General features: G+C 43.9%; 1 protein-coding gene across 1 annotated transcript in view; it reads right to left on the bottom strand.

The window, feature by feature from the left end:
- Window positions 1–4,577: 4,577 nt before the first annotated feature.
- NTAQ1 (N-terminal glutamine amidase 1) overlaps window positions 4,578–14,150 on the bottom strand; it is a 50,240-nt gene continuing 40,667 nt past the window's right edge. The window contains exon 6 of the mRNA XM_081816501.1: window positions 4,578–12,501. Within this exon, the coding sequence (XP_081672627.1) occupies window positions 12,458–12,501 (44 nt within the window). The 3' untranslated portion in view covers window positions 4,578–12,457. The remainder of the gene's footprint in view (window positions 12,502–14,150) is intronic.

The raw sequence follows: 14,150 nt of genomic DNA, 5'->3' as shown, positions 1-14,150 counted from the left end.
CAGGAGGGAAAGGGAGAAAACCCAGAGAGAGAGCGGAATCTAGTGGCTCTAAGGGGCTGTCAGCCAGCTACCACATCCTGAGAAATCATATTTGGCAGATGCTAGAAAATGCAGCAAAATAATCACTCTTACCCTACATAAAAGTGAGTTGGCTCCCCTTTCTTTGTACGTTTTAAACTGGCATTCAATTGTTTTAATTATATTTAGTTCTTTCTTTTTCAGTGTGTGTGAAAGAAACGTGAGCCTTTCTATATCCGCTTAGCACCCAGTTGACCTGTCAGCTATCTTTTTTCTCTAGTTTTTATTTAAATTCCAGTTAGTTAACATACAGTGTAATATTAGTTTCAGTGTACAATATAGTGATTCAACACTTCCATACATCCCCGGGTGCTCATCACAAGTGCCCTCCTTAATCCCCATCACCTGTTTCACCCATCGCCCCCACTCACCTTCCCTCGGGTCACCCTCAGTTTGTTCTCTGGAGTTAAGAGTCTGTTTCTTAGTTTGCCTCGCTCTCTCTCTCTCTCTCCCTTTTTTTCCCCCTTTACTTGTCTGTTTTGTTTCTTAAATTCCACGTATGAATGAAATCATATGGTATTTGTCTTTCTCTGACTTATTTCATTTAGCATAATACTCTCTAGCTCCATCCATGTCGTTGCAAATGCTAAGATTTCATTCTCTTTATGACCAATATTCCATTGTATATGCAGACCATATCTTCTTTATTCATCAGTCAATGGACACCTGGGCTCTTTCCATAATGTGGCTACTATAGATAATGCTGCTATGAACATCAGGTGCCTTATCCCTCTGAATTAGTGTCTTTGGGTTCTTTGAAATATACCTACTAGTGTGATTGCTGGATCATAGGGTAGTTCTCTTTTTAACTTTTTGAGGAACCTCCATACTGTTTTCCACACTGGCTGCACCAGTTTGCATTCCCACCAATAACGTGCAGGGGGGTTCCCCTTTCTCCACATCCTCACCATCAACACCCATTGTTTCTTGTGTTATTGATTTTAGCCATTCTGACAGGTGTGAGGTGATAGTTTTCTCTTAATTTCAAAATTATTCCAAGAAGCCCCTACTTCCTTCAGAGAGGTAGCCCAGCATAGTGATTAAGAGCAAAGAATCTGAAGTCAATCTGCCTGCGTTCCAACTCTGTCCTGCCTCCTCCTTGTTATATCAGACAGACTGCTCAACCTTCACATGCCTCAGTCCCCTTATATGTCAAATGGGATGGTAACAGTGCCTGCATCATAGAACTGCTGTGAGGAGTACCTGAGTTGATGCATTTTAAGCAATTAATACATTTTGTGTGGTTAGAGCGTGCTTAATGCATACTAAGTTTTATATAAACATTCATTATTATTATTCACTAAGGTCACTTTCCATTTTCTGTTTTTGCATTGTGCTCTAAGCAGAAAAACCATGTAGCCTTCACTGTCCATAAAGAGAAACATAATTACCACAATTGTAGCCTTTGCTTACTGTTTAAACCAATGGTCTCCTATCATCCCATCAGTAAGCATTTTTAGCATAAACCCAATATGTGTATTTATTAAATATAGACAGGGGCGCCCGGGTGGCTCAGTCAGTTGAGCGTCTGACTCTTGGTTTCAGCTGAGGTCATGATCTCATGGATCGTGGGATCGAGCCCCATGTTGGGCCCCGCACTCAGCAGGGAGTCTGCTTGAGATTCTCTGTCTCTGCCCCCTCCCCCCATCCCTGCTCACACTTGCTCTCTTGGTCTCTCTCTCAAATAAATAAATAAAATCTTTAAAAAAAAAGAAGTATAGGCAGGCATTATTATCATTAATATTTCAAAGCATAATAAACACTCAGGAGGACAGTCAACATTAGTAATGATGGAAATAAACCCGTATTTCAAATAGTTGGGAGCATTTTGAACTTTTGAGCCAATTTTTGGTCAGCTCTCATTAGCTTGTCATCGTAGCAGAAACTGCAACCAGTGAAGAGACCCTCCTAGGAAGAGCCATGTTAGTGCTGACATTTTCCTGTTCCTTTATGTGCAAGTGTGGTATCTTCACTCTGCTGTGTCGCTACAAGAACCTTCTTAAAGCATTTGTGCATTTTGTGAGATTTAATTTAAAACCAGATACCGTAATCCATAAATCCGTGTAGCCAGGCAGACAGAAGTTGTAGTATGTTACAATACACCAAAAATGAACGACTGAGGGTACCACTGGCCTCCGCTTTGCATTGGGGTCAAGGTGCCTCGGGTACTGACTTGACACCTGATGTCTGACAGGTGGACAGAGAAGACGATTAGCAATCTGGATATTAAATATTTGTAAAGCTTCTGTGCTGGTTGTTCTGTGTTTGTCCCCAAAGATCCATGTCCAGCTCCGTGCCCCGGAGGACTGACTGGACAGGGCTGCATCCCCCAGCCTCCATTGCCATTGGATTGGTGTGTGGTTGGGTTTGCCCAATGGAAGGTGCCAGCAGAGACCAGAGAGCAGAGAAAGAGAGAGTTTGGGGTCTTTCTTGCCCTCTCCCTCTTGGCTGGCCACTCATCTCTGACAGGGGCTGTCTCCTTCCTCCACATAAACCCTCCCCATGTCTCCAGCTATCATGGGTCTTCTCTCCAAGCCTGGGAGAAGCAATGCTCATTGTTGCTCACCTCTGGGGCCCTCCACATCCTTTGTGTCCCCTTAACCCAGCCCACACCTCTCCAAGTCGTCCCTTCATTCATGTCCCTTCACTTCAATTCCATAAGGAGATTATTTCCCATCAGAAACCACGAATAATTGCTTTATTTCTTCCTCTTCAAGAAAGCAGTCAATGGCAATTTTCATTTTTTCCTTCCAGGACCTCACTTCAGAGACCACTGGTTTTATGTCAAAGATTTATCTATGTATTTTGGGGGGCGGGGGACGGAGCAGAGAGAATCTCCAGCAGACTCCCTGTCAAGTGCGGAGCCAGACGCAGGGCTCGATCCCAGGACCTTGGGATCACAACCAGAGCCCACACCCAAGAGTCAGACGCTCAACCGACTAAGGTACCCAGGCATCCCTGAGACCACCAGTTTAAATAGCTATTCTGAACAGTAAGCCAAATCATTTTCCTGACCAGTGTGAATATAAGCCTTAGATTCCCCATTTCTTCCATCACTCTTCAGGGAAAAGTTTTTGCTTGAGCCAATAAACACCTGCTGGAAAGGGGAGGGCTCCCAGAATGAGCTCTGGATAGAAGCCACTCAGCAGCCCTGGCCTCTACTCAGGGGTCTGTCCCACCAGGCTGAAACTGTGGGAAGCCACTTCAGCTCTCTGTTTCCTCATCTATAACATGAAGGTATGTTGGATCAGCTAGTCTCTAGATCCTTTTTAGCTCAAATATCCTTTTGTAATTTTAGGAAGTCATATAGTAGTTCAGAGGAAACTATGTTATTTGGTATTTTTGTTTTCTTTTTTGCTTTTCTTCTTCAACACCATCCCACCCTCCTCTCCAAAACAAGGACATACACTCCTCCATTGGTTAGAATATTTCTCGAGTTAAAATCCTTTAAATTTCATAAACTCCTAAATAGGGGTGCCTGGGTAGCGCAGTTGGTTAAGCGTCTGACTCTTGGTTTCAGCTCAGGTCCTGATCTCAGGGTTGTGAGATTGAGGTCCACATCAGGGCTTGACATTCTCTTCCTCTCCCTCTCCTTCTGCCCTTCCCCTGGCTCGTGCTCACTCTCTCTCTCTCTCAAAGAAAATAAATAAATCAAATCTTTAAAAATAAATAAATAAAAATAAACTTGTAAGTAATAAGAAAGCCCAGACATAATATCAATAATCAATTGAATCCTGTGCTTTCAAATCAGAGCTGATTCTTCAGCATTTACCATCGTACTCTGGCCACACAGTTACTAAACCACAGAGCTACGATTTAAGCTCAAATCTGTCTCACCCTAAACCCAGTGTGCTTTTTGACACCACAGCCATCCTCCCTGCACAGCACCTAATACTGTGCCTTGGGAAAAGTCATTATGAAATACGTATTTCCTGCACCAGATACCCAAAGGTCTCCTGGATACATTTTCATTAGCCTTGCCATTCAAATGGGCTTGCTATTAGATGAACACTTGCCGACAAATAACTGAAAGAATTCTTGGCTTGTGCGAATAGCCCTGCCACTGGGAGATGGATTGGATTATACACAGAGCACTGCTTTGTTTCCATTCCTTCATATGTATGAGCACAACCCTCTCATCTCCTCTCCTAGTTAGGACTATCCCCCTTTCCAGGTCTGGCTTCACAACCAGGAAATGCCTTGACATGAATGTGATCTTAACTTGAGACAAAACAAAGGAGGGAAGAAAACCTTGAATTCAGGCAACCCTAAAACCATGAACTTCACAGACTTACAGACGTTAAACCTGACAGAGACCTGAAGAGGTGATCTGGTCCAGCTTCTATCAACTTCTTATAAGCATACAGCCCACCCCCGCCCCCCATTTCACTGAGACAACTGAGACCTAGGAATGTTCGGTATCTGCCCCCAAAACAATACTCTGTAACTTAGTAATTACTATAATAGGATGTTGAGTGGGGTTTCTCTGGTCCCAGAACTTTGCTTTTGTTTTTTCCTAGTTGATTGATTTTAACTAGTTTCACTAACATGGGTCACCTCATTTCCCAGCTCTGGGGACATCTGTGTCTTTCAAGTACTTCTAACATGTGCCATATTTCTTAGCTCAAAAAAAAACTGCCTGTGTATATAATTTGGAAAAACTTCCAATGACTCATTTCCAAAGACATACAATTCACAAAGTCATAGCTTCAGGTATGAGGAGAAAAGAGAATGATACACATTAAATTTTATGGTCTGTTTCATAGAATCGTTTACGAAATAAGCATCTCCTAAGTCATCTCTAGAAGATTTTTTTAAGTTTAGAAACATCCCTAGTTTTGTTTTGGTTTTTGCCCCAGCTTTACCCAGATATAATTGACACATAACACTGTGTAAGTTTAAGGTGTACAACTTGACGATTTGATACACATGTATACTTGAAATGATTACCACAATAAGGCTACTTAACATTTCTACCAACTCACATAATTACCATTTGTGCGTGTGTGTGTGTGGTGAGAATATTTAGGATCTCTAAGATTCTCTAAGATTATAAAATAGAGAATCTTTAAGATTCTCTTAGCAACTTTCAAATATAGAATATAGCACTGTTAACTACAGTCACCATGCTGTGCATTAGGTCTCCAAAACTTATTCAGCTTATATCTGGACGTTTGTACCCTTTGATTAACAGCGCCCCATCTTACCCCATACCTCTGGCAACCAGCATTCTAGTCTCTGTTTCTATGAGTTCAGCTTTTTTAGATTCCACATAGAAGTGAGATCAAACAGTATTTGTCTTTCTCTGCCTGACTTATTTCACTTCATGTAATGCCCTCAAGTTTCACCCATGTTGTCACCAATGACAGGATCTCCTTTTTCATGTCTGAATAATATTCCACCATGTCTATATACACCACAGGGGACACACACACACACACACACACACACACACACACACACACATTTTCTTTATCCATTCATCTGCTAATGGACATTGAGGTTGCTTCCATGCCTTGGCTACTGTGAACAATGCTACAGTGGGGTCCCAGACTTTGGCTAAAACCCAATGCAGAGGACGAGTAGCACTGAGTATCTTGACATTCGAAGTCCAACAGGTGGAGCCAGCCACCTCACTGCAGGGCTTTTGGAAAGGCCAGAATCAACCCTCCTGAATTAATATAAAGGAAGGAGTAAGAGAGAGGAGTTCAGCCAGGAGGGGAGGGCAGTGTTCATGGAAAGAGCCTATCCCCTCCCTTAAGTCACAGCCAGGACTCCAGGAGAATCATTCATAAAGCCCAGGGGTTCCAGCCATATGGAATACTGGCATTTCATTCCCCCATGGTTGGCTGCTTGGGCAACGAGCTTGCAAATGTTGCCTGGCGCTAAGGAAAAGAGCCCTGGAGAAGACAGGCCTGGGAGACAGAGGGGCAGAGAGGCGGCCTGCGCTGTACCCAGGGGCATGCAAGCGTGTGCGAGGTTTCCTCTGGTGGGCTGGACGCTAAGAAGGTAATGAGGCTTGAGCTCTTTCATGCATCTCATTGCAGTGGGGGCCTCAGGTAAGTGGACCCAGCAGCCACTGATGGGCGTGAGGACTGAAGCAAGGTCATGGGGAAGAGGTTTCGCTGGAACCAGATCTCCAAGCAGGGAAGTGTGTGGGGAGAGACTCCCAAAGGGGACTTGGAAGGACTTGCTCCCACAGCCCACAGGAAAGCCAGCTTTAGAACCTGCCCCCAAGGGAACTGACCACAAACCGGTTAGCTAGAGAAGCAGCCACAACCCACGGGGAGAGGATGGATACCTCCTCTTGGACTCAGGAAGAGCCTCTGCCTCCTCCCCGTTCCCGCCCTCCCACTGCCCCCCCACCATCACCTAAGCTCCAGGAAGAGGGATGGCCGCAAGGAAACCAGGCGGCTCCCAGAGCCACCGCCTCCCCTTGCCCTGTGGTGGGGGGGGCAGAGAGGAGAGCTCAGATCTGAGAGACGCTATAAAATTAACCAGGCTGAGGCTCCCATACCGGAATGAGACTGCTAATAACCAGCAGGAGTTGGAAAGCTGCAGGACTTGGCCTGAAGGTCACCAACGGAGCCGTTCCCATGAAGCCTCCGAAGGAGCCATATAATATCGTTGGGAGCCACTACCGAAAAAAAAAATCTTTTCATGGTGATACTGCGAACTGAGACTTCCCATTCAGCCAGTTCCAACTGACTCAACATTATTTACCTATTGTGCGCCTGGTACTAGGTCTAGTAAGTGAAAAAAGACAACTGGAGTCATATTTCAGGAACCCACATATTTAAGGGGGAGACTCACATATATGAACTGACAGTTTTAATATTCTACAATCAGGTGTACATGAGGTTCAGCAGAGACACAATAATACTTATATCAAATAGAGTTTTCTATGTTTCATTTTCCTCACCTATAAGATGGGAATGACAATAGCACCTACCTCCTAGGATGACTGGTTGGATTAAATGAGCTATTTTATGTAGAACAGTGCTTGGCACAGTAAACCGAACACTTGTTAGTGTTTAATACTGCAGTTATTATTGTTATCTTATGTTAAATAGCGAGGCACTGTTCCAAGCAAGTTAAATGCTTGCTTATCTCAACAATTCTATGAAATAGGTACTATTTATTATTCCCATTTTACAGAGGAGAGAACTGAGAGGCACAGGAAGGATAAGCAGCTTGCCCAACTACACACAGTAGAACTGGGATTCAAACCGAGGTTGTCTAAATCCAGAGCCTGCACTCACAGCTCAGGGGTCTCGAATGCCCAATTTTGCTGGGTACTTCCGGGAACGCAAAGGCTAAAATGGTTTTTTCCAAAACAGCGACCAATAAAATGTAGTCCTAAAATAACTTGCAACAAAGAGGTCTGGCTCTGCCTGAACTTTCTAAAAAACGTTCACATGAATTCTTCAATCCTATTTCAAATTAGAAAAGGCAAAAATTCATTTGGGGGGTCCGGGGTATGCAGATACAAGCTCCCCAGCTGGTATGACTGGGGCCCCCACCCTGGCATGTTGATCCTTCAAGCCTGCATCTGGCTCTTCTTGCAGAAAGCTGCATCCTGCCCCTCAGCCAGGTGCCTTGTTTGATTTGGATGCCATGCCCTCCAAAGGGGAATTTCAGGTCCTCGAAGTACGGCCTCGGCAAGCAATGCTTGCTCTTGGTGTTTATATAACCATCCCAGCTCCAAAACAAGGGATGCTGGTACTCTGTAATTACAGGCTTTGCAGGCCTGTCACTGAGGAGAGAAAACAAGGATAATAGCTCCATCTGCCTGTGGAATCCAAGCTCTCTCTAAGAGGCCCAAGAAAGCTCCCGGAAAAGGATGCAGGAGGCCAGATCCCCTAGCACCACCATTCAAAACATCCATTTTTATTAAATAAACAGAATTTGGCTGCTTCTAAACTGAGCATGACTGTGGCCTTGCAAATGACATCATCACATCTGGGTAGCATTTTGATAAATTGAGAGCTCCTTTAAGTTCCCAACCACATAAACACCACCCCCCCAACACGTTCTTTAATCAAGAACAGCAAGAGTTCAACTTGGGAAGCATAAAAAAGACACACTCATTAATCCATATCATGTATCAGGATTCCAGATATCAAAATCTTGCTTCTCTTTTACAAACCACTAAACTGTGAGCTGGTGTCCAGTATTCCCATGTGGAGTTGGCGGTCCCAGCTTTTAATTCTACTGCATTTCACCAATTCCAAGATGAACATCCTTTTCATTCTTAATATCTTTTTTTTTTTTTTAAAGATTTTATTTATTTATTTGAGAGAGAGAATGAGATAGAGAGCATGAGAGGGGATAGGGTCAGAGGACGAAGCAGACTCCCTGCCGAGCAGGGAGCCCGATGCGGGACTCGATCCCGGGACTCCAGGATCATGACCTGAGCCGAAGGCAGTCGCTTAACCAACTGAGCCACCCAGGCGCCCCATTCTTAATATCTTTGAATTCAAGCTGCATCTTATAACCACTGGCATCTTAGATTCAATGAAGCACAGACTCATGACTGAAACTCATGTACCCCATCAATTCTACTCTTCAATCCCTCCCTGATGGTTCCCCTCCTTCTCCACTGCCTCTCCCAACTACAGCTGTCAACATTGCTTGCCTGGAAGTCTGCAGAAGGTATTTAACATGCCCACCCCATCTCCAGCTTGAACCCCTCCAACACATCCATCTTACTGCTTCTAGAATGCATATCTAATCATATCTAATTGTTGGATCTGGGGGATAGGTAAATGAAGATTCTTTTCACTATTTTTTTTTTTCTATTTTTGGCAGGTATTGTGGTCTCAGGCTGCTATAACAAAATCCCCTGGACTGGGACCTTAAACAATAGAAATGCATTCTTCCACAGTTCTGGTGGCCAGGAAGTCCAAGATCAAGGTCTGGCGGCGTCCGGTTTCTGGTGAGAGCTCTCTTCCGGACTTGCAGAGAGCCTCCTTCTCCTTCTGGCCTCACACAGCAGACACCTGATCTCACATCTGAACTTCCTCCCATCTCCAAACAGTCACCTTGGAGGTTAATAACGGCTTCAACATGAATTTCAGGGGGACGCAATTCAGTCTACAGCAGTAGGTTTGAAAATATACATAATAGGGGCACCTTAGTGGTTCAGTCAGTTGAGCATCTGAGTCTTAATCTCAGGATCATGAGTTCAAGCCCCATGTTGGGCTCCACGCTGGGCATGGAGCCTACTTTAAAAAAAAAAAAGGAAAATATACATAATAAAATATGTAACACACCAGTGAGGATGCCCCAGACTATTAACAAAGGTTACCTCTCCATTGCGGGGGCCGGGGGGTAGGCTGATTTGGATGGACACAGAAGAGAGCCATGAAAGGCGACTTTCACTCTTCAACTGTTAAATGACTCTGGGTTGTGTGAAAGTTTGGCAAGAGTTGCTTTTGTCGTTTTTATAATAATTTTTCCAATCACTTCAAGGCATCTCTTGATACTGGTCTAACACTGAAGCACAACATATAACTAAGTCTGTGGTCATTTTGCTCTAAAAAATAGTCTAGATCTCAGGCACCTGTTTTTCACAATACTCTCTGGGGACACATTTTTTTAAAGATTTATTTACTTATTGAGAGGTGGGGGGCAGAGGAAGAGGATATCCAAGCAGACACCCGCTGAACGTGGAGTCCAACACAGGGCTCGATCCCACAACCCATGAGATCAGCACCTGAGCCAAAACCAAAGTCGGGTGCTTAACTGACTGTGCCACCCAGGCACCTCTGTGGGGGCACATTTTAAAAAGAAAACAGATTCACAGTCCTCAGCCAGGCTTACTGAATGAGAATCTCCAAGGACAGAATGCCCAGATCTCTAAAATCTTAAAACATCCCTGAGAATGCTGATGTCGTCAGTCCAAGGACAGAAGTTTTGGGACCCCTGTTTTAGGGAAAAATACGAAAAAGTTTAGGTCAATTCATTCATGATACTGTGATGTCAGCCTGTTTTGGGGTCTTAAATTTACAGTAAATGATAGACTAACTTTAACAGATCATTTGCTTTGAGAACTTGCTGCATCACACTGAGGAGTGAATTAGACATTAGAAACTATAAAAATATGAGGAAAACCCAAAGAAGTTGGGTCGAATGCTCTGCTAGGGAGAACTCACAAAAGAGAAGGCACAGGTAAGTGAGGGAACCACTCCAAACTTCCTGCTTTATCGTTAAGTTCCAGATAAGGGGCAAACCGCTCAACCGACACTGGCCTGGATATTTTCCATTTGCTGCTCGAGATCTGCTCTCCACCCTTCTCCATCCTCTTTGTCGCCCGAGAGGATGACCCATGTGAACTGCATCATGGGTCCCCTGCCAGTGGAAGAAAGAGAGAGTTCTGGGTGGTGAGACAGGGTGAAGGGAGAGCCCTTATGCCCACCGACACCTTCCTGCCAGGCCATGGCGGCTGTCAGTGGACCCTCTCCTGTAGCTTTCTCCCTGGGTCTGGTCACGCCCTCCCTCCCCTCACTCCTTTAGGGCATAGGGGCTGTAAAGTTTTCCTATTGCTGCTCTAACTACCTACCACTGATCTAGTGGCTTAAAGCAAAACATTTATTATATTATAGTTTTGTAAGTCTGGAGTTTAAAATGGGTTGGCAGGGCTGCGTTCCTTCCGGAGGCCTTGGGGAGAATCCATTTCTTTGCCTTTTCCAGTGTCTAGGGGCTGCCCACATTCCTTGGATCTTGGCCCCACACAGCTCCCATCATCCAATGGTCTCTGACCATCCGGCCTCCCTCTTGTAAGGACTGCTTGGTCCCAGCCACCTCGGTCTTTGGTCCAGACCACCTCAACAGAATTTTTATCCTGTCTAGTCCATAGCAGCAAATCAGATCACATCACTCATCTATTTAGGACCCTTTGGTGGGTTTCCATTACACTTCAAATAAAACCCAGTTTCTTACGAAGAGCAGATGAGACCCTCCATGGTCTGCCCCTGCCTATCCTTCTGGTCCCACCTCATCCCCCCTTCCTTGTTATGCTCCAGCCATACCCCTCCTCTTTGAGCCCCTCCAACTTGTCAAGCTCTTTCCCACCTCAAAGCCTTTGTCTGTATTGTTCCCCTTGCTAGGCTCTTCTTATCATTGGGTCTTAAATGCCACCTACTCAAGGAAGCCCTCCTTTCCTACCCCAAGCAAAGTAGGATCTGACCTCCCCTTTCCTGTCCCAATCCCATTATTCTATATCTCAGCCCTCTGATTATTTCCTTGGTGGCACTTTATTACAATTTGTAATTATTCCATTACATTCTTTGGGTTTTAATGTATTTCCTACTAGATTGCAAATTCCACGAGCACAAGGCTTATGTCTAGTCTAATATTGTCTCCCTACGGAGTCTGACAAAGCAGGCCCTTAGTGTAATATTTGTTATATGTGTATACGGCCATTTCTTAGACTCTAGGAGGCTGCGTAATCAGGCCATGACTGTAGACTTTACTGCAGGGTGGGCCAGTTCCCTTCACTTGTTTACCAACCCTCTAACCTGATCCGCTGTCCGATCACTGTACCTCCAGTCCCACTAGAGCGCCATTAAGTACTACATGCACTGAGTAGAAATCCTCACCACCACGATTCATTTCGACTCACTAGCTACTTAGGAACACTAAGCACTGTGCGTCTTACATGGCAGAGATGAGTAGCATCACCTACTTAATACTGAAGAACAGCACTAGGATACTTATACATGCAAATAACAGCAGGAATTCACTGTGATCCTTGTTATAGGCCAGGAACTGTGATAAGTCTGTTACACGCATCATCCCATTAATCTTCACAACAGCCCCACAATGCTGTGGGTCACCAACAAAGAACACAGGTTCTAGAATCATACTGATTTGGGTTCAAATGCCAGTTCTGCTACTCTTGTGAGGTTCCTTAACATCTCTGTGCTTCCGTTTCTTCACGGGTGAAATGGGGGGACCAGTTGTTACTGAATCTTAGCGTCATCAAGAGGAGTAAATGGGATGGTGTCTGTGAGGTGCTTCGCTCGGTGTGTGGCACCCAGAAAGCATTCCATAAATGCCAGATGCTTCTTCTTAACTTGCTCTTCTGCGGGACACTTTATGGCCTGCAGCATCCAACTGTGCATCAAACACAGAGGGAGAACGAATGATCCGGGCTGATCTCCTGCCCTTTGGGAGCACAGAATCAGAGACAGCTGTGAGCACATACTCAGAATCCAGAAGAAGGCAGTGAATGTGTTCCTCCAAGTGGCTGCATTCATTTTACGGTGTAAAGCACAGTAACCCCATGTTCTCATTTCCTCTTTCACCAAAATAGCTATCTCTGCTCCCTGAAGAGGCCCTGGATTATTATAGTCCCTTGAAGGCCCTGAAATTCTCAGGAGAGTAGGAATGTTTTTTCAAAGCAGGCACAGCTTGGAGCTAGAAGACAAAAGGTTAAATTCTCTTAAGCTACGACAGTGTAACTCATTTCCTGTTTTTCTCAACTGTCTAGACACAGATCTCATAAGCATTAGCCATGAATCCCACCATCACGTTAAAAATAGAAGGTTTAAATATGAAATGCTGTGGTGGGGGAAAGATTGTAGGTTTCTACCTTCATCCACAAAATGACTACTTTGAAACAGGACTTTTTGTCTTTGGCGTCAGTTTTCCCCTAAATCCCGTGACGCTGTATTTCAATGGCAGGAGTAGAGAACACTGCCTTTTCTACAGAATATATCTGCCCCTCAGTAAAGTGAACGCAATTTTCCCTCTAGGTTTGAAAAGCCATTTGAAGATGAACTTACAGCAGCTTCTCTTAACAAGGAATGTGGTCACATGTCGAAGTTTCCAGGTTATTGCAGAGACCAACATTTCGTCCCAAATCAATTTGTGCAACAGAAAAGCCATACAGGTTAGACGTGCTTACTTTTTCTTATTATTATTATCTTCCCCTTCCATAAAGTTGTCTGACAAATGTTCTCTTCTGAAAATATTTTTTTTCTGGAAAACGCATTTTTTTTTAAACTCCTGTAATAATTCCTGAGCAGTGTTACACAAGTGTGGGGGATCTACCATGACAAGTCTCCCAAATTTATTGGACCACAGAGCCCTTTTATCATAAGCCTTTTAACACCTCCCCAAACAATATTCCATGGAATAGCAGTTTAGGAAACATGCACTGGATACCTCTATGATTCTTTATTTCTGGTTTCAGAATTACATAAGGTTAGACCTCTTCCCTAACAATCTCAGCTATCTGAATTATAACATTGGAAGTAAACTAGTACTATTGACTCTGCAATGTTGTGATGGACCTGTTGTTCTCTTTATTATTGGGAGATAGAAGCCTGTCTTAGAGACACACATGCATTTACTTTAGAAAGACTGTATTCATCGTGGCTTTTAACAATGGAACAGACACATATTGAAATAAATGTAGATGTGTATGTGTTGGTATATGTACAAATATTTCCTTGTTCTGTCCACTAAAAGGACCAAGAAGCAATGAGAACACCCACTACCAAGATCTTGGTTTCAAAACCAATACTCTGATAAAAGGAACTAATGCTTTTCCGAAAAAAAGTTTGATCGCAGGGTTGGGGCAAGGAAAATACAAGATGAGCCGAGGGGAAAAAGGAAAGTGCCAAAAAGTAAGAAGTACTCACGAATGATGGAGCATGTTGAAAGGATACAGGATACAACCTAATTAAGCTCCTAATAGGCAAAGCGGGGACAATTTGAGCAACAAAATAAATAATGATAGTATGAGATTATAACCATAAATTAAAATAAATATGCATAAGCCCCTCCTAATATAAATATATAAATGAGTGAGAAGGAACAAGAGAGAGAGAAATTACAATTAATAAATGGAGAAGGCGCAGAGGACATAGAAAATCCCCAATGAGCAAACATCACGGTAATATCTTCCCATCCCCCCACGCTCAACAGCTTATAGTTCCAATCATATTCGTCCACTGAAATTAAGATAAACTAATTCCAAAGTATCCTTGAATGAGGAAATAAGTTACGAAAGCACAAAGGTAGCAGCGGAGAGGGAGGCAGGCAGATGGGAAGAAGGAAAA

This window comes from Leptonychotes weddellii, chromosome 4 (genome assembly GCF_054177405.1).
Source record: "Leptonychotes weddellii isolate Sample4059 chromosome 4, ASM5417740v2, whole genome shotgun sequence".
NCBI lineage: Eukaryota > Metazoa > Chordata > Mammalia > Carnivora > Phocidae > Leptonychotes > Leptonychotes weddellii.
Note: the sequence above shows the minus strand (reverse complement) of the source record. Positions and strands in the feature narration are given on the sequence as shown.